Source organism: Sus scrofa, chromosome 6 (genome assembly GCF_000003025.6).
Source record: "Sus scrofa isolate TJ Tabasco breed Duroc chromosome 6, Sscrofa11.1, whole genome shotgun sequence".
Lineage (NCBI taxonomy): Eukaryota > Metazoa > Chordata > Mammalia > Artiodactyla > Suidae > Sus > Sus scrofa.
Window position 1 is genome coordinate 51328631 of NC_010448.4, and position 17718 is coordinate 51346348.

General features: G+C 53.9%; 1 protein-coding gene across 6 annotated transcripts in view; it reads left to right on the top strand.

Moving 5' to 3' along the window:
• Window positions 1-17718, top strand: part of NECTIN2 (nectin cell adhesion molecule 2) — a 41280-nt gene that overhangs the window by 11245 nt on the left and 12317 nt on the right. For 3 of the 6 annotated variants that reach the window (XM_005653278.2, XM_013994909.2, NM_001097494.1), the window contains 3 exon segments: window positions 1745-2041; window positions 3305-3422; window positions 3816-3964. In XM_005653278.2, the coding sequence (XP_005653335.1) occupies window positions 1745-2041; window positions 3305-3422; window positions 3816-3964 (564 nt within the window). 6 annotated transcript variants of the gene reach the window in all.

A 17718-nucleotide genomic window follows, 5' to 3' on the forward strand; every position in this document is an offset into this window, starting at 1 on the left:
AGTAGATAACATGAATAAGAAAAATAAGGAGTTCCCTGGTGGCTCAGTGGGTTAAGGATCCAGCGTTGTCGCTGCTGTGGCCTGGGTGCCGTCCCAGGCCTAGGAACTTCTGCAGGCCACTGGCTCTGCCAAAAAAACCCAAAAGTAGCCAGAAAAATAAGAGTGAGTCAGGTGGTTATAGGTGCTTTGGAAGTTGGAGGAGGGCAGGTTAGTTTCAGCGAGGGGGAATCCAGTGCTCCTTGAACCAAACCACTGAGGTGAAGGAGCCCCGCAGGGAAGAGTGTTTCAGGCAGAGGGAAGGGCAAGTGCAAAGGCCCTGAGGCAGGGCACGCCTGGAACCTCTGAGGAAGAGCAAGGACATTGGTTGTTTTGCATAAAGCACAGCTTCCCTCCACTCATTTCTCGGAAACATCTCTCTTGTGCAATCATTTGTTCTGTTCATGAGATACATAGAGAGCACCGCCCATATACCCAGAACCTACAAGACCACAGGGCAGCGAAGCTCCCGCTTTCTTGGAGAGTCAGACGTCAGGGAAGTTTCCCCCGCCAGGAAGTGAGGCAAGGACTCTAGGGAAGGAGGAGGAGCAAGACAAGGAGAAGGGAAGCCAGAGCTTTTCAGGCAGCATGAGTCGCTAAGACCCTACAGGGGCCACGTGGCCATGCCTGGCACTGCCAGAGGACAGGTGCCCAGGGAGGATGTGCAGAGGCCCGTCTTGGATTGTGCCTACCAGATGTGGCTCGGATCCCACATGGCTGTGGCTGTGGTGTAGGCTTGCAGCTATAGCTCCAATTAGACCCCTAGCCTGGCAACCTCTGCATGCCTCCAGTTTGGCCCTAAAAATACAAAAGAAAAAAAAAAAGGAGAGGGAAGTTCAGGAGATACCCCAGTGAGATCCAGAAGGCAGCTAGGGAGGTGTGTCGGAACTCGGAACCCTCTGGTCATGTCACAGCCCAGTAACTGCACTTTGGCATTATCAGCCCTCATTGAGGTTTAGCCCGCCTAACGTTTTTCCATGTGTTCCAGGAGGTTGGGTGAAAAGGGAAAAACATTCCCAGCTTGGGGACTCTCCACTGCCTTTGTCCCACTTCTGACACCACCACCTAATTGAAGGAAAAGAAGTAGGAGGCCTTCTCAGCTGGACCTTTAAACCATATTATTCTGCTTCGGCTTTTTTTTTTTTTTTTTTGTCTTTTTAGGGCCACACCCGCGGCATATGGAGGTTCCCAGGCCAGGGGTCTAATCGGAGCTGTTGCCACCAGCCATAGCCACAGTCAGGCAGAATCCTTAACCCACTGAGCAAGGCCAGAGATCAAACCTGCGTCCTTGTGGATGCTAGTCCAGTTTGTTAAGCGCTGAGCCACGATGGGAACTCCATGGTTTGGCTTTTCTTTTTAAAATCTCAGCCTCTTCCAGGCCAGTGGACCCTGCCTCTGCCTTTCCAGCAGAGCGGAACAGAAACTCTACTGGCTGATGCTTAGCACACTGTCAAGGACCGTCCAATGTGCTGTACATGACAATTTATTTCACGCGCACAACGATCCCGTGTGGCGGGTATTATCATCCGCCTCCCTTTACAAAAGAGCAAACTGAAGGACAGAGGGAATGATTTGCCCAAAGCTCCACAACTGCAAAGTTGGGATTTGAACCCAGCCCATCGAGGCTAAAGTGTTCAGCGTCACAGCTGAGGTGTTTGTTGAATGACTCTAGGAAAGGAGCGCCCACCCGCTTTGTTCCTTTCTGCAGCCGAGCCCCAGAACCACGCCGAGACCCAGGAGGTCACCCTCAGCCTGGAGCCCGTCCCTGTGGCCCGCTGTGTGTCTGCAGGTGGCCGGCCCCCCGCCCGAGTCTCCTGGCTCTCGCCCTTGGATGGGGAGACCAGAGAGAGCCAGGTGTCAGGGCCCGTGCCTGGCACAGTCACCGTCACCAGCCGCTTCACCTTGGTACCCTTGGGCCGAGCAGATGGTGTCAAGATCACCTGCAGAGTGGAGCACGAGAGCTTCAAGGAGCCTGTCCTGCTGCCTGTGACCCTCTCTGTGCGCTGTGAGTCTACCTCATGGTTCCTGGTCGGCTTCGTTTCTGCTGAGCCACAACGGGAACTCCAGCTCTGGGTCACATTTTGCACTACCTTCCTTCTCACGGTCTACACTGGCTCCCCTGGATAACGTCTACACACTGCCCTCTTACTGTCTATGCTGGCTTCGCTAGACTCTCCCCTTGCTGCCAGCATTGATGGTAACTCCCAATGGGTCTGCAAGGGTCTGTTTTATACAGTCCGTCCCAATTCCACATCCAGTGAGATCCCACGGATAGCCTGATGTGCAGGGAATATTTACACCGAGGCAATTGGCAAACACTGCCAGTCAAGGCTACTTTTTTTTTTTTTTTTTTTTTTTTTGCCCCCTCTTTTCAGAGAGCTAGTTTCCCAGCACACAGCTGCACCTGACAATCTTTTTCTGGCTCCCACAGTCCTCCAGCAGACCCTGCTTCCTCTCTATCTATATCAGCTACTCTTGTCTACACCGCCCAACCCAGTATTGTCTATGCACACACCCTCATTCACACTGTTTAAATTGGCTCCATGGGCACTGTCTATACTGACTCTCCAGAGGTCTGTATACCCCGATATGATCACACTGGCCCCTCTGGACCCGTCAATACTGACCCCTTCCAATACATTCTGTGCTAGTTCATCCCAAAGCTGTCTACACCATCACCCACTAATATTACCCAGAGAGCTCCCCTGGCACTCTCCCCATGGAGCCTGCCCAACAGTAGCTTTAGCAGCTCTTCCAGCCACTGTCCAAACATACTCCAGACCCCAGCTCAGCACTTTCTATACTAGTTCCCCAGACAATGCCTGCAGTTAAACCAGTTTCCTCATCTACTCTGGGCATGTCACAAATAACACGCATTATCTGCAGTGGCCACCTGCACGGAACAGTAACTTCCTCGAAATGGCCCTCAGTGGCGTCCCTGAGGACAGCCCACCCCATTTCTTTCTTTTGTCTTTTTAGGGCCACACCCATGGCATAGGGAGGTTCCCAGGCTAGGGGTCACATCAGAGCTGTGGCTGCTGGCCTATGCCACAGCCAAAGCAGTGCCAGATCCGAGCTGCAGCTTGCGGCAACACTGAGTGGGGCCAGGGCTCGAACCCGTGTCCTCATGGATACTAGTCGGGTTCGTTACCACTGAGCCACAAGGGGAACTCCCACCCCATTTCTTTGGGATTCCCGTCTATCTGTTCACCTATGACCCACTTTGGGATTCTCCCCATCTCTGAGCCAGTCCCCCTATTTCCTCCAGACCCCCCTGAGGTCTCCATATCTGGCTATGATGACAACTGGTACATCGGCCGTAGCGAGGCCACTCTGAACTGTGACGTTCGCAGCAAACCAGAGCCCACAGGCTACGACTGGAGCACGTGAGTTCCTGTTTGGTCCCAGACTCCTGGGTCTGAGGGAGGAGGGGCAGGGGGCCTGGATCCTGGGTCTGAGGGAGGAAGGGCTGGGGCCCTGGACTCTGGGTCTGAGGGAGGAGGGGCCAGGGGTCTGGATCCTGGGTCTGAAGGAGGAGGGGCTGGGGGGGCCTGGATCCTAGGTCTGAGGGAGGCAGGGCCGGGGGTGGGACTCCTGGGTCCTGAGAGCAGAGCCCTAGACTGTGAGTCCTCCAGAAGGAGGGAACTGTCAGTTTGGGGTGTCCAGGAGTAAGTTTCAGGTCCACAGACTTTGGCTCCTGAGGGTTGTGGCAGCGGGGACCCGACCTCTGCTCCCCATGGACCTTGCCGTCCCTCTCACGTGGCCCCCCTGCCCTCCAGGACCTCGGGCGTCTTCCCGGCGTCAGCAGTCGCCCAGGGCCCTAAGCTGATCGTCCACTCAGTGGACAAGCTGTTCAACACGACCTTCATCTGCACGGTCACCAACGCCGTGGGCACCGGCCATGCTGAGCAAGTGGTCCTCGTTCGAGGTAAGCGCGGGGGTGTTGTGTGACGACGGGGTCTGCTCCCCACATGCGTCTCCCGCCTGGGTTCTGTGGACGCACTGGGGGAGGCTGCGCCGCCGACCTAGGGAGGGTGCAGACCCGCCTTGCTGATGGGGGAGGTGCCTTGTGGCTTTTATTCTCGCCCCTAGGTGGCATCTGGATGGATTGGGGTGACAGGTTAGGTGTTGACAGAGGAGTTAGGAGGTCGAGGCCTGTGCTGGGGGCTTTCTAGAAGGTAGAGAGGCCTGGGAACTGTCTTCAGAAAGAGACCCAGGGTCACTGGCCCCGCCTGCGGCCAACGAGCCACACCCACAGACTCAGGGACGAAATTGGTGAGACAGCGAGGCAGGATCAAACACTCCGAAACAATGGACTTTTTACAGTGAGCGCTGGTCAGTACCATCCAGAAACCAGTTTGTGTGTTGGGATGTTTGTGTTTCTGGAGGTGGTGGCTGGTGTCTGTGGGTCAAAAATTCTCTGAGTTTCCATGATGATGGAGTTCCCATTGTGGCTCAGTGGGTTAAAAACGCAACATAGCCTCCGGAGGATGCAAGTTCCATCCCTAGCCTAACTCCGTGGGTTAAGGATCCAGCATTGCCACGAGCTGCAGTGTAGGTCACAGATGTGGCTTGGATCCAGTGTTGCTGTGGCTGTGGCTTACGCCCATTTGACCCCTAGCCCGGGAACGTCCATATGCCAGAGAGGAAAAGAATGAAGCCAAGCCCGGGTGCATGCTGATGGAAATGGGGTAGAAATCACACGTGTAGACCCATGGGCTTAGAGGGAAGCAGGGACTGTCGGGGGGCTTGGCCGGTGGGAGGAGCCCCCTCAGAAACAGCCATGGACCACTGGCCAACCCTCAGCCCTCTGACACTCCTGGCCACCTGCACAGAGACGCTGTCACACAGATGAGCTAGAAGCTACAAGAACCTGGGACAGCAGCAATCCCACAGGCAGAAGCATCGCCCCTGATCCACAGATTCTGAGAAAGAAACTCAAAGACCTCTCAAGGCCGCACCCTCAGAAACTCCCCAAACCCCATGGCCGACATTCTCTTTCAACAAATCATCTGGCAAATATTTGCTGAGGTTTCCTTTTGGCCAGGCATTCTTGATGATGGGGATACAGCAGGCGACCGAGTCGCAGTCCCTGCCCTGAAAGGCACACCCAGAGGAGAGTCAGTTCCACCCAGCCAGCAAGGTGCTCGACTGGAAATAGCACCCCCGCAACCTCGACCCCGGACACCACCTGAGACACATGTCTCCCCACCCACACTCAGTCCATGTCTGGGGCAGAGCCTGTGGGACGCACACGCCATCACACGGGAGGGCCATCGGGGGACACACAGCCACGGAAGCAAGGACACTGCCCCCGAAACACCCAGAAACCCCAGGGAACCCACCGAAAAGAACACCAGCTTCAGAGTTCAGCTGTGGCAACACTCACCCAGTGAAACCCATGGACTCAGAGCCTCTTCAGGATCGTGGGGAGAGGCGGGGGGGGGGGGGGGGCAGAAATCACAGCCCCCAGAGAGAAACTCAGTGCCATGCAAAGACCCCGCCCCCCGACTCCTCCAAAGGCAACCACAGAACTGCAGACGGTCAAAAATCTCCCAGGAGTTCCTGTCATGGCTCAGCAGTTAGCAAACTCAACTAGCATCCATGAGGATGCAGGTTCAATCCCTGGCCTCGCTCAGTGGGTTAAGGATCTGGTGTTGCCGTGAGCTGTGGTGTAGGTTGCAGATGCAGCTCAGATCCCACAGTGCTGTGGCCGTACGTAGGCCAATGGTGATAGCTCCGATTCGAGCCCTAGCCTGGGAACGCCCATATGCCGTGGATCCGGCCCTAAAGGACAAAAAGACCAAAAAAACCAAAAACCTCCTCCCAAAGACACACACCTACAGACGGACACCCGTGGACAGGGGGCACGCTCTGAGCACCCAGGAAACCCAGTCACAGGGAGTGAGTGTGCCACCAGATGGGCCTCCCCAGGGGGTGACCCCCTCGCAACTCTTGGCAGAGTCACCTCGGAGGATCTCAGAGACACCTCCCCAGCCTCCTACGCACGCAGGCCCACGCATGCGCTGTCACGCTCGAAAACAGAAGTACCGAGGTCACGCCACAGGCTAGACGGGGCGTCAGGGAGGCGTTAGAGAGGTTCAGACCCACAGACGGGCACAGAGCCACCCACCGGCTCCAAAATACCACCTCCTGACACACGTTCCAACATGCGCTCCACCTGCTCTCCAGACGTTCCTGACGCAGGAGGCGCCGTGGGTCCTCTTCTGTGTGAAGGAAAGTTTCGCGGAGTTGTACTTACCCTTCAGGCTTGAGGCCACATTTTTCTCTTCTGCTTTGTTTGTCCTGCGGCTCTGAGTCACCCAGGCGATCGGCTGAGCCCGCTAGGTCTAGGCCGTGACCTCCCCCCCCCCCCCCAAACACCCCGCCCGAAACAGATGCCCTTGGGAGCCAGGGTCCCAGCCCCTCTTGTGTGCAGAGGCACAGCTCCCGAGAGGCGGGGCAGGTGTGATCAGATTCCGTCCAGTCACTCCCGGGCAGGCCCCGCCTGCAGGGGTGGGGGGAGCGGGAGGGATAAATGCCAGTGGCTCGTCCAGGTCTAGCCCCGCCCCGGGCCCAGGCCCCGCCCTCTCTCATGCTCACTCCCCCCCCTTCTCCACCTCCCCCGCCCCCACTTCCCCCAGACCCCTCCCCTCCTGCCAGCCCAGCCCCTGTGGGAGAGGAAACCAGGACGGTGGGCTCCAGGAGCCCCGTTGTCCACACTGGAGACTGAGCTCCCTGCAGCTCCCCGCTCCCTGCAGCTCCACGTTCCGCTCCCGGAGGGAGGAATTCCCAGGAGGCCCCTTGCCCTTCTCGGTCCCCTTTCCCCTAAGTGCAAATGATGCCCGAAAGATGTCACGGGAATCCGGGTTCTTGTTCAGGGAGAGTGAACTTCCAGAACACACAAGCAGCCAGCAAGCAAAGTCTTCAGGACAGGAAAGCACCCAGCTCCCAGCACAGACCCTGGGAGGGGGCAGACGAGTCCCTCTCACTATTGTCCTATGGGGGGGGGTTATCCATTGAGGATGGGGGGACCAGCATGGGGTCCAGAAAGATGTGGTTTCCTCCCATGGGCCTTGGCCAGTTACCTCTCTCAGTCCTTGTCCACTAGGGGGCTCGGAGGTGGAAACGCCCCCTAGGTGTTATGGTGTCTTTGCTCTTCTCTTCCTTAGACTGAGAGCCGCCATTCCTCTCATTCCTCTTCGATCAGTTGAGGAGCGAGGTAGTGACAAAGGTCCATGTGGGCGTAAAATAGATTCACTCCTTACAGTAAACAAGGCCTGTGGGGATGTTGCTCCCTGGAGCCCTTAAGCCGCAGATGTTAATCAGTGCCTCGAAGCCCGCGCTCCTATACTACCTGTTATTATCCTGCCTGCATCCCCTCTCTAGAGTTGGACACGCGGGGGAGGTGGTGTGTGGCGACTCGACCCCTCTGACTGCTTCCTGCGGACAAGGGGCATCATTAGCTGGAAGCAGGTCTCCCCTCCTGGGACAGCCGAGTGGGCTTGGATCCATTCCATTGGGTACCCCTTCCATCGCCATCTGAAGGTTGATAGCTTCTAATCGGGATGAAATGAATCGAGAAATACAATTAATTATACGGGGTCCGAATAAAAGATCAAGATCACGGTGATGAGGGTGGTAAACATATGTTTCCACCAGGAGCAGGAGGTCGGCCGGTTCCAGAGAGCAGCTCCAAAAGCTGGAGCCGGATCGGACAGCTTATGAATCTGCTGCTGGAGATCTCACGGGGAATCAGACACATTCTCTGAATAGTCAGGACTATAGACACAACATGCAGATTTTATCATAGCACAGGTTCCTCCTTGAGCTGTGGTGAGTATACCTAAGGCCATTCGGTTTTGTAGCACTACTTCTCTTATTTGTTGCTGTTCCATATTTAGGGTAAAAATAGCTTCCACAGTATCATTAAGAGCTTGTCGGGTAAAATTAGTTAGGGCTTCCACCCGCAGCGTTATGTCGTGGTTCCCAATAAAAACCCAAATGTCGCTGCTAAGTAATCAGACCAGTGGAACGCTGATCGGGCCCATCCAGCACGTACATAGGGAAGGTTGGCTGGTGCTTGGCGCAGAGTTTTCATAATGTTGCCAGGAGCAAAAGCCAATCCCACAATGCAGCGCCCTACAGCATCCTGGGGGCAGCCAAGGCCACAGATTAGTTCCCCATATCCCATAAGTTCCATTTGGGGCTAGCCATCATACTCCACGATTAAATCCCCAGTCCGTTCCAGGCCGTACGGGGGTCTTATCTGGATTGTATGTGGCCTGGATGATTTGTAAACAACGTTCAGTCACTAAATATCCTAAAGGTTTTAGCTCATTAGAGGATGGGGGTGTTTCCCCCCCTCCCCCGCGCTCCAAATCCGACACAATCCTGATTTTGCTCCCAGCCAATAGTTGCAGGCTGGGTTAATAAATAACCCTTCTCAGGAGTGATCACATATATTGAACCCATATTTGATAAAATGGATTAAAATACCTATAACCTGTATGATTTTTCTGATTCGCCATCAAATATCTATTCTCACCATGAAATATCTGTATGCCATGTCCTTGGTCAGCGTATAACAGAGTTACCTTATGAGGTATGAGGTCCTTGTGAGGAGTATGATTTAGGGCGTCAATTAAGAGTGGTGGGGTTTCGAGAGTTCCTGTCTGGCTCAGCGGAAGCGAATCTGACTAGTATCCATGAGGACACAGGCTCGACCCTGACCTCGCTCAGTGGGTCAAGGATCTGCCATTGCTATGAGCTGCGGTGTAGGTTGCAGATGCAGCTTGATCTGGCGTGGCCGTGGCTGTGGGATAGGCCAGTGGCTACACTTCCGATTCAAGCAGTAGCCTGGGAACCTCCATAGGCTGCGAGTGTGGCTCTAAAAATGCAAAAAAAAAAAGCAGTGAGGTTTCTGTCTAGCATAGAACTCAAGGAAGTGTAGCTTCGCGCACCTGGAGTAGGAATCCACATACTTGTAAATCATTGTTTTCCTGTACAGGAGACACCCACCAAGGGACTCCTTCTACTGAGGACAGAGCTCATGCTCCACAGACCCGGCAGTCTGACTGATTTTGGAAAAAGGCAGGGAGTCAGCCCGGGAGAAGAAAGCATTATCTTGCACTCACTGTGAGACAGTGGGGAATTCTCCACAGCAAAGGAGAAAAGAGCAATTATAGCGACCAGTCATTTCATTCTGATTTCTTTCCTGTTTGTTGGAACAATCCCTTGAGTCCCTCCAGAGGGGTGTACTGATATTCAGGGGAATTTTCCTCGATGGTTGGAAGTGGGGTGTCTTCCCTCTTTGGGTTCCAGGCTTTAATTTGCTTGTGGTGAATCCAAGCTCAATTCCTATAACCTTGGCGTTCCCGTTGTGGCTCAGTGGTTAATGAACCAGACTAGTATCCATGAGGACTCGGGTCCGATCCCTGTCCTCGCTCAGTGAGTTAAGGATCCAGCGTGGTCGTGAGCTGTGGCGTAGGTCACAGATGTGGCTCAGATCCCACATTGCTGTGGCTGTGGTGTAGGCGGGTAGCTACAGCTCCGATTTGATCCTAGCCTGGGAACCTCCATATGCTGCAGGTGCAGCCCTAAAAAGACACACACACACGCACACACACTCCTTAACAGAGGTGGGAGAGGAAAGGGTGACAGTGGAGGGCCCCTCCCAAATCGGCTGCAGCGAGGGGGTATTGTCGGGGAGAGACTTAACGAATGCCCAATCTCCTGGTTGATAAAGAGATTCTTCCCCTTTCTTCTCCCAATCAAGACTGCGTTTCAAGGTGGAAAGCTGCTGTTGAAAAGCAGCCAGATTACTTACATCCTTCGTGAGTTCAGCTGTTTCCGGATCAAGCAGGAGCTCATTTCTAAGGAAGGGCCATCCACAGAACATTTCACACGGACGAAGCCCCTGACTCCTAGCCGTGTTTCTGAGCCTTATTAGGGCCCAGGGAAGGCGTGATAACCAGGGAAGTTTTCCTGTAATAGCTTTCAGACGTGCCCTTTAATCCTCTCCTGAATTAGGTTTGAATGACCTCCTTTGCTTGCTCAGTCAGGCAAGGGAAGACCTCTACCCATCCGGGAAAATTATCCTCCAACACCAACAGATATGGGTATGCTTTGGACTTGGGCGTATGCGTGAGGTCTACTGCCAGTCCTCCCCTGGATATTTGCCAGTCCCCTGCAAACCTGGGGAGAGGGGTGGCGCTGACTGGTTATTTTCTGGGGTGTTCTTTTGGCATATCTCACATCCCCTCGCTACTTGACTCACAATTTTTAATAGCCCTTTTCCTTTAAACAAATTTGTGGCCGACTGATAAGTGTTTTCAATTCCCAAAGGGAAAGCTTGATGTAAGGGCTTAAGGACCTTCCATTGGACACTAGGGGGCAGCACCAGTTTATGATCGGGCGTCGGCAGGACCCCGCGCCCCCGCCTCCGCAAGTAAAGTGTCTCCCGGAGAAAGAGAATATCTGAGTTCCTCAGGGGAGTAAGTGGGTTTAATCTCTTCTGGGATCCCTTCCCAGAGGAGAGGGGCTTGTACATTGTAGTGAAGTAAGAGTTTTAACTAAGGAACACAACCCCCCCCCCCATCCCCTGCCCGGGCTGAAGAGGCAGCTGCATACCTCTTCAGCTATGCTGGCGTCATACCATCCTTGTAATTCTGCAGCAACTCCGCGCGCTGTGTCCAAGCCAGCAGCCCCGAAGTTCTGCTCCAAGCATGGCTTATCAGTTTCGCTCTGTAACCTTGCTTGCTCAGTTCCTTAGGCAGGAACACTGTCTGCTCGGGGAAGGAGGTCCCCCGCTGCTTATATGGAAAAAACAAGACCCTATACTGTATCCGCTTTCTGAGAACAGAGACCCGGTGCTCAGACTACAGAGGTGACTCCTCTGAGCCGCACTCCTGCTGAATAAACCTTGCTGCGCCGCATCTCCCAGTGCCTGTTTGTCTCCTTCCGCTGCCCGGGTGTCTGCAACAGGAGGATTGGGGAGCAGCCATTTCTAGCTCGTTCATCTGCCCTGGGATTTCCCTCCCAGCTGTCTCGGAGGCATCGTGTTGGTGTCCTCGAGAGTGAATTTAAGGCAGTCTGATGGCATCTAGGAGATGCATGACTTCTTGAAAATATTTCATAGGACTTGCGTCCGAGGTCTGAAACTTTGGTTTCCTTTCAGAGGGCTGCACGGGCGCGGGGGACCAGAGGGCATAGTCGGAGTCGGTGTAAACATGTATCCTCTTTCCTGACCCCAATTCCAGTGCTCTAGTTCATGCCATTAATTCTGCTCACGGAATGCTTGTTCCTGGTCTCAAAGGTCCCCCCTCTAGGGTCTCATGTAGAGTGAAAGCTGCACATCCTGCGCCGCTTTGTCCCTTTTCGATAAAGGAGGTGCCATCCGTAAGCCCAGTAACATCAGGATTAGGGAAGGGCTCATCCTTTAAGTCCTCCCTGGCTACATAATTGGCAGCTAAGATCTGGTGACAATCAAGCACGACTTTCTGATCTCGCAAGTCAGGAAGAAGAGTCTCGGGATGTAACGCTGAGGAGGTGTGTAACCCAGCTCTAGGTCCTTCTAAGAGTAAGGTCTGATATTTGAGAAGCCGATTATCGCAGAGCCAAAGTCTGCCCTTGGAGTTTAGAACCCCTGTTAGATGGTGCGAGGTGTGGCTAAGTCTCGGCCTGTGGTTAATTTACTGGCCTCAGAGGTTAGTAAGGCCACTGAGGCTACGACTGATAAACAGGGCAGCTGACCTTGAGCTACTGAGTCCAGTTCTTAAGTACCCTACAGGCTGGTGAGATGCCGCTTTTGGCTGGGTTCAAACCCCTAGAGCTACTCCAGATGTCTCCGTGACAAAGAGATTAAAAAGTTCTCCGTGGAGTTCCCATTGTGGCTCAGCGATTAACGAACCTGACTAGCATCCATGATGATGCAGGTTTGATCCCTGGCCCAACTCAGTGGGTTAAGGATCTAGCATTGCCGCGAGCTGTGGTGTAGGTCGCAGATGGGGCTTGGATCCCGCGTTGTTGTGGCTGTGGTATAGGCTGGCAGCTGCAGCTCCAATCCGACCCCTAGCCTGGGAACCCTCCGTATGCCAAGAGTGCTGTCCTGAAAAGGGGAAAAAAAAGCTGTCTGGTAGGTAAAGTAAGATCTGGGGCCTAGAGAAGGGCCCGCTGAAGCGCCTTAAAGGCTTTTTTGTCTTCAGGTTCCCACTGCAGGGTGCGGGTACCAACTGCTGTGCTTCCTTTGACATCTTCTCCGCGGCGCGTGCCTACTCTCCAGAACCAGGAATCCGCATCCCGCAGCCTCCGGTAAAGCCGAGGAATCCCCGGCGTTGTCTGACAGTGCTGGGGAGTGGGTCCTCTGGGATAGGTCCCGTCCTTTCCTTTCTTAGAGCTCTGGTTCCATGAGGCAGTTGTTTGTTGTTGTTGTCTGCTTTTCAGGGCCGCACGCGGGGCATGTGGAGGGTCCCAGGCGAGGGGTTGAATAGGAGCTACAGCTGCCAGCCTACACCACAGCCACAGCAAAGCAGGATCCAAGCCACGTCTGCGACCTACCCCACGGCTCACAGCAACGCCGGATCCTTAACCCACAGAGCAAGGCCAGGGTCAAACCCAAAACCTCATGGTTCCTAGTCGGATTCGTTTCCACAGCGCCATGATGGGAATGCCCGTGAGACAGTTTTAAACCCAAATATTTTACTTCAGGTCAACACATCTGAGCTTTGGATCTGGAGGCCTCATGGCTACACTGCTAAAAAGTTAAGATCACAAGACGTCACCTCACATTGCTCTTTGGCGTCAGCACAGAGAAGAATGTCGCCCACGTTTGAACACCTTTCACAGGCTTGGAGGCCTTAACGTTTGCCACATCTCTGGCCAATGCCTGCAAAGAAATGAGGGCTGTCTAGAAACCCCCGAGGCAAGACAGTCCAAGTTCATTGTGTGGATGAGTCAGAGGGATCCTCAAAGGCAAATAAAAATTGCGAAGCCTTAGCCCAGGGAATGCAGAAAAAGGCATCCTTTAAATCTAATACAGGGAACCAGGCTGCTGTTTCTGGAATTTGCGAGAGGCGTGAGTAGGGCTTGGACACCACTGGATGTCATGGGGCCACTGCCTTGTTTTTAGACGAAGGTCTGGCACTGGGCACCAATCCCCGTTAGGCTTTCGCACTCCCAACGCAGGGGTGTGACAGGGGCTGTGGCATTGGATTAATAGTCCTCGTTCCGTTAGGTGTCTTACAATCGGGGTAAGTCCCTGTCGTGTCTCGGCTCTCAGAGGGTCCTGCTTTTGGCAAGGAAATACATTTGGATTTTAAGAGTTATTTCCACTGGTCGAGAATTTTCTGCTCTTCCTGTCTTTCCACCTACAGCCCAGACTCCTGGGTCAGTATTTACTCCCATCAAAGGCAGACCCAAACCTTGATGAGGCTCCATGGTCGTGTGCGTGGAGGCTTTCACCTTTGACAAAATATCTCTTCCCGAGGAGTTCCCGTCGTGGCGCAGTGGTTAAAGAATCTGACTAGGAACCATGAGGTTGCGGGTTCGGTCCCTGGCCTTGCTCAGTGGGTTAGCGATCCGGCGTTGCCCTGAGCTGTGGTGTGGGTCACAGATGAGGCTTGGATCCCGCGTTGCTGTGGCTCTGGCGTAGACCGGCGGCTACAGCTCCGATTTGACCCCTAGCCTGGGAACCTCCATATGCCACGGGAGTGGCCCGAGAAATGGCAAAAAGACAGAAAAAAAAGAAAAAAGAAAAAAAATTTCCCGAAAGTGGAGCTGGACTCTGCAGAACAATCAGAAAGACAGGAGAGAAGAAAATGGCCTTCCAGTCACAACTCAAAGGTTGTGCAAAGAATTTTGTAACCGGCTTGCCAGAAATACCGCGAATGTGGCAGATTTCTGTGAAGGGGGCCCAGGGTTGGAGAGGAGGACCGAAAAGGTGGCCCCCATATCCAGGAGCAAGTCGATAGGCTGTCCTCCCACATTTAGAGTCACCCGGGGCTCCTGGATGGTGAGGAGAGGCGCCAATATGGAAAACCCCGGGTCCCATCCGTCCTGCTCCTGGGCCTGAGGGGTCGACCCGGGACCTTTGTCTTTGGGGGCAGTCCCTCTTCCAGTGATCGCCCCGATATATGGGGCACGGCCTCAGTGCTGTGTCTGAGCCTTGGGGCATTCCCATTTATAGTGTCCCTTTTTTCAGGGGAGTTCCTGTTGTGGCTCAGTGGTTAACGAATCTGACTAGAAACCATGAGGTTGAGGGTTCGAATCCTGGTCTTGCTCGGTGGGTTAAGGATCCGGCGTTGCCATGAGCTGTGGTGTAAGTCGCAGACGCAGCTCGGATCTGGTGTTGCTGTGGCTCTGGTGTAGGCTGGTGGCTACAGCTCCGATTACACCCCGAGCCCGGGAACCTCCATATGCCGCGGGATCGGCTCTATAAAAGATGAAAAGACAAAAAAAAAAAAAAAAAAAAAAAGTGTCTCTCTTTTCCACAGAGGAAACAGGCTCCAGACTTAGGCCTTTGCCCTGGTCCTCTCGCCTTGGAAGCTCCCAGGCTGACTCCCTGTAGCACCATAACCAGAGCCTCAGCCTTTTCTCTGTCTCTCTTCTTGTTCTCCTTTCATTCTTCCTGGTCCCGATTATAATATACTTGAGTCGCTCTTCTAAGGCGATGCTCCAGGTCCTGATCAGGGCCAAAAGCCAATTTTTGGAGCTTTCTCCATATGTCTGGCGCCGATTGAGTTATAAATTTGTCTTTAAGAATTATTTGAGGAGTTCCCGTCGTGGCTCAGTGGTTAGTGAATCCGACTAGGAACCATGAGGTTTCGGGTTCGATCCCTGGCCTTGCTCAGTGGGTTAAGGATCCGGCGTTGCTGTGAGCTGTGGTGTAGGTTGCAGACGAGCCTCGGACTCTGCGTTGCTGGGGCTGTGGCCTAGGCTGTCAGCAACAGCTCCGATTAGACCCCCTAGCCGGGGAACCTCCGTATGCCGTGAGTGCAGCCCTAAAGGAAAGAGAAAAAGACAAAACCAAAAAAAGAATTATGTGGCCCTGCACGGATTCTGGGTCCATTGGCGTATGCGTCCTCAGTGTCTTTCTGAGTCTTTCTGAGAAAGCCGATGGACTCTCGTTCCCCTCGACACACCTCCGATGGTTTGGAGTAGTTAACAGGCTTCACTCGTGCTGCCTTTAGTCCCTCAACTATGCAGGTGGTAAAGTGGTTCCTATGCCAATCATCTTTTCCCTCATCAGCAGACCAATTAGGGTTGCTCACAGGGACTGCCTGATGCCCTGTGGGGACTCTTGTTGGTTCCTCTTCAGATCTGCCTCTGGCGTTTTCTAGCACACCGCCCATCTCCCCAGCCTCGGGCGCTTCTAAGGCTTTATTTTTTTCACTTATTGTCAATGTCTGGTTTAGTAATAACAGGACGTCCTTCCAGGCTAACTAGGACTGCGTGAGACCCTGAAAGACCTCAATATATCCCTCTGGGTCATCAGCAAATTTTCCCAAGTCTGTTTTTACCTGCCTTAAGTCCTGAAGCCAAAAAGGCACAAGGACCCGTATGGGTTCCCCTTCTCCGTTTGCCGCCTCTTGCAAAGGGAGTAGAGAGGGATATAACTCTGGCACTGGAGGCGGGAGAGGAGGAGCCTCGGGCAGTATAGGGGAAGGCTGATTAACTTCGGGAGGGTCTGACCCGCTGGGCCAGGACAAGGTGGGCACCGAGGTCCTGAGGGAGTTGGCATGACGCCCTGCGGAAGCCACAAGCTTTCCTTCCTCAGTGTAGTGTCTTCCTCCTTGCAAAGATCTGACATGAGGCACCCCTGACCATTTCCCTTCTTGTCTACACAGTGGGTCTCTTTGGAGAACAGTAGCAGAATCCAGAGAGCCCTCAGATGGCCATTGCACTCCGTCCGACTGGTTATGCAGCGGCCAGGCTTTCATGCAAAAGAAAATGAACTGTTTCTTTCTCAGAGTCTGAGCATCAAGTTGTTCCCAGTTCTTCAAGGCACGTGTGAGAGGAGTGGCTGCTGAGCTGTGGGCCAGGTTCGAGGAGGGGGCTCCCATCTGAAAAAAGAGAAAAGGCCAGCGTCCAGCGCCTACTATCCTTTCTCAGCTATGGGGGGGTGTCCCCTCTCTTGGAAGGAGCAGCTAGACATTCATGGTCAAATGTCCCACCCGACCCCAGGCCGACTGGAATTAACCACTTCCTTACCCGTGTAACCTCTCCTCCCATCGTCCCCCCCCCATGGCCTGTCTCTGGACAGCGGTGAAGAAACCCAGGCACACAGGCGCTGTCCTGAGCTTGGCAAATTCTGTGCCACTCTGACAAGGCGTGCCCTTGACCTGTGTTGGAAAAGTCTCTGAGCCACAGTCACCGGCTAAGTTGGAGGAACCGGGTGTGGGTTTCTCCAACCAGGGTGAAAGTAAATAGCAAAAAGCAAAACTGACCCTGCCGGGCCCGACCGAGGTCCTTGGCCCAATTCAGATGAATCGGGTTATGAACCCCTTCTCCCTCGCAGGCACGGTAACAGCCCCGGGTGCTCCGAGCATCTAAAGGGCTGTTTCCTTTGCGGTAACAGCAAAGCAAGTGAGAAGGAAACAGATTAGTCCCTTAAAGGACTCCTAAGGAGATCAGGCATCGCTTGACCAGACTATGAGCCAGTCCAGGGGACAAGGCTGAAGTCGTATAAGAGGGGGTACCAATTGGTGGCATCAAAGCCTGGGGGAGGGGGGCGGTGCCAAACTGGCTAAAAATAGCGAGGGGCAGACAGAAGACCGGAAGTGCGATGTAGTGGGATGGACTTATCATTCAAGGGGAGTCCCTAAGCTTACAGAACCAGATTATGAGGGCTTTGTCCATACAGCCCTGGACCTTTTTTCCCGCAGGGCAAGGGGTCTCGTTGCGTCTTGGCCTCTTGGGGGTGCTAAAAGGTGGATTTCCATCAGACTCCGGCCCCTCGACTAGCATCATTTACTGTAAAATGCTGGCTCCTAACAGACTGTACGAGGCAGGGGAGGTGGAGACGAGAGTCTCGTAAGGGGTTAGGGACGCCACTTGAACCCTTCAAGAATTCACAAAAACATTTGTGTTTCTTATATGTCTTTCAAAAACTGCTGACGTTCCTGTCGTGGAGCAGCGGAAACAATCCGACTAGGAACCACGAGGTTGCGGGTTCCATCCCTGGCCTCGCTCAGTGGGTGAAGGATCCTGCGTGACTGTGGCTGTGGTATAGGCTGGCAGCTGTAGCTCCGATTGGACCCCTAGCCTGGGAACCTCCATATGCCCCTGGTGCAGCCCTAAAAAACAAATAATAATAATAACAAATTGCTAAGCTTCAGAACTATGGTAACCTATGATTTCCCAAATGCTTTACAGAGGCAGAGTAGATAGAGGGAGGAGACCTCGGGGTGGGAGACTGGGAGGGAAAGCTTGCTTGGGACTTGGTTCATCCATCTCCAGCTGCCTCCCTCTTGGGACACTCAGTTTGGTGCCTCTGGGCATGTGGCAGGACAGTATAAACTCCCAACAGGACTTCAGGCCGCATAAGGTCGCGCAGGAGCTTAAACAGAACGGCGGATCGGGACTCGGCCCTCGATTCATGTCCAGGCCACGACTCGGGCCCCGCAAGCTCGGTCACGGGTTCCCCCTCCTCTCGGAGGCAAACGAAACTGAATAAAGTAGAAA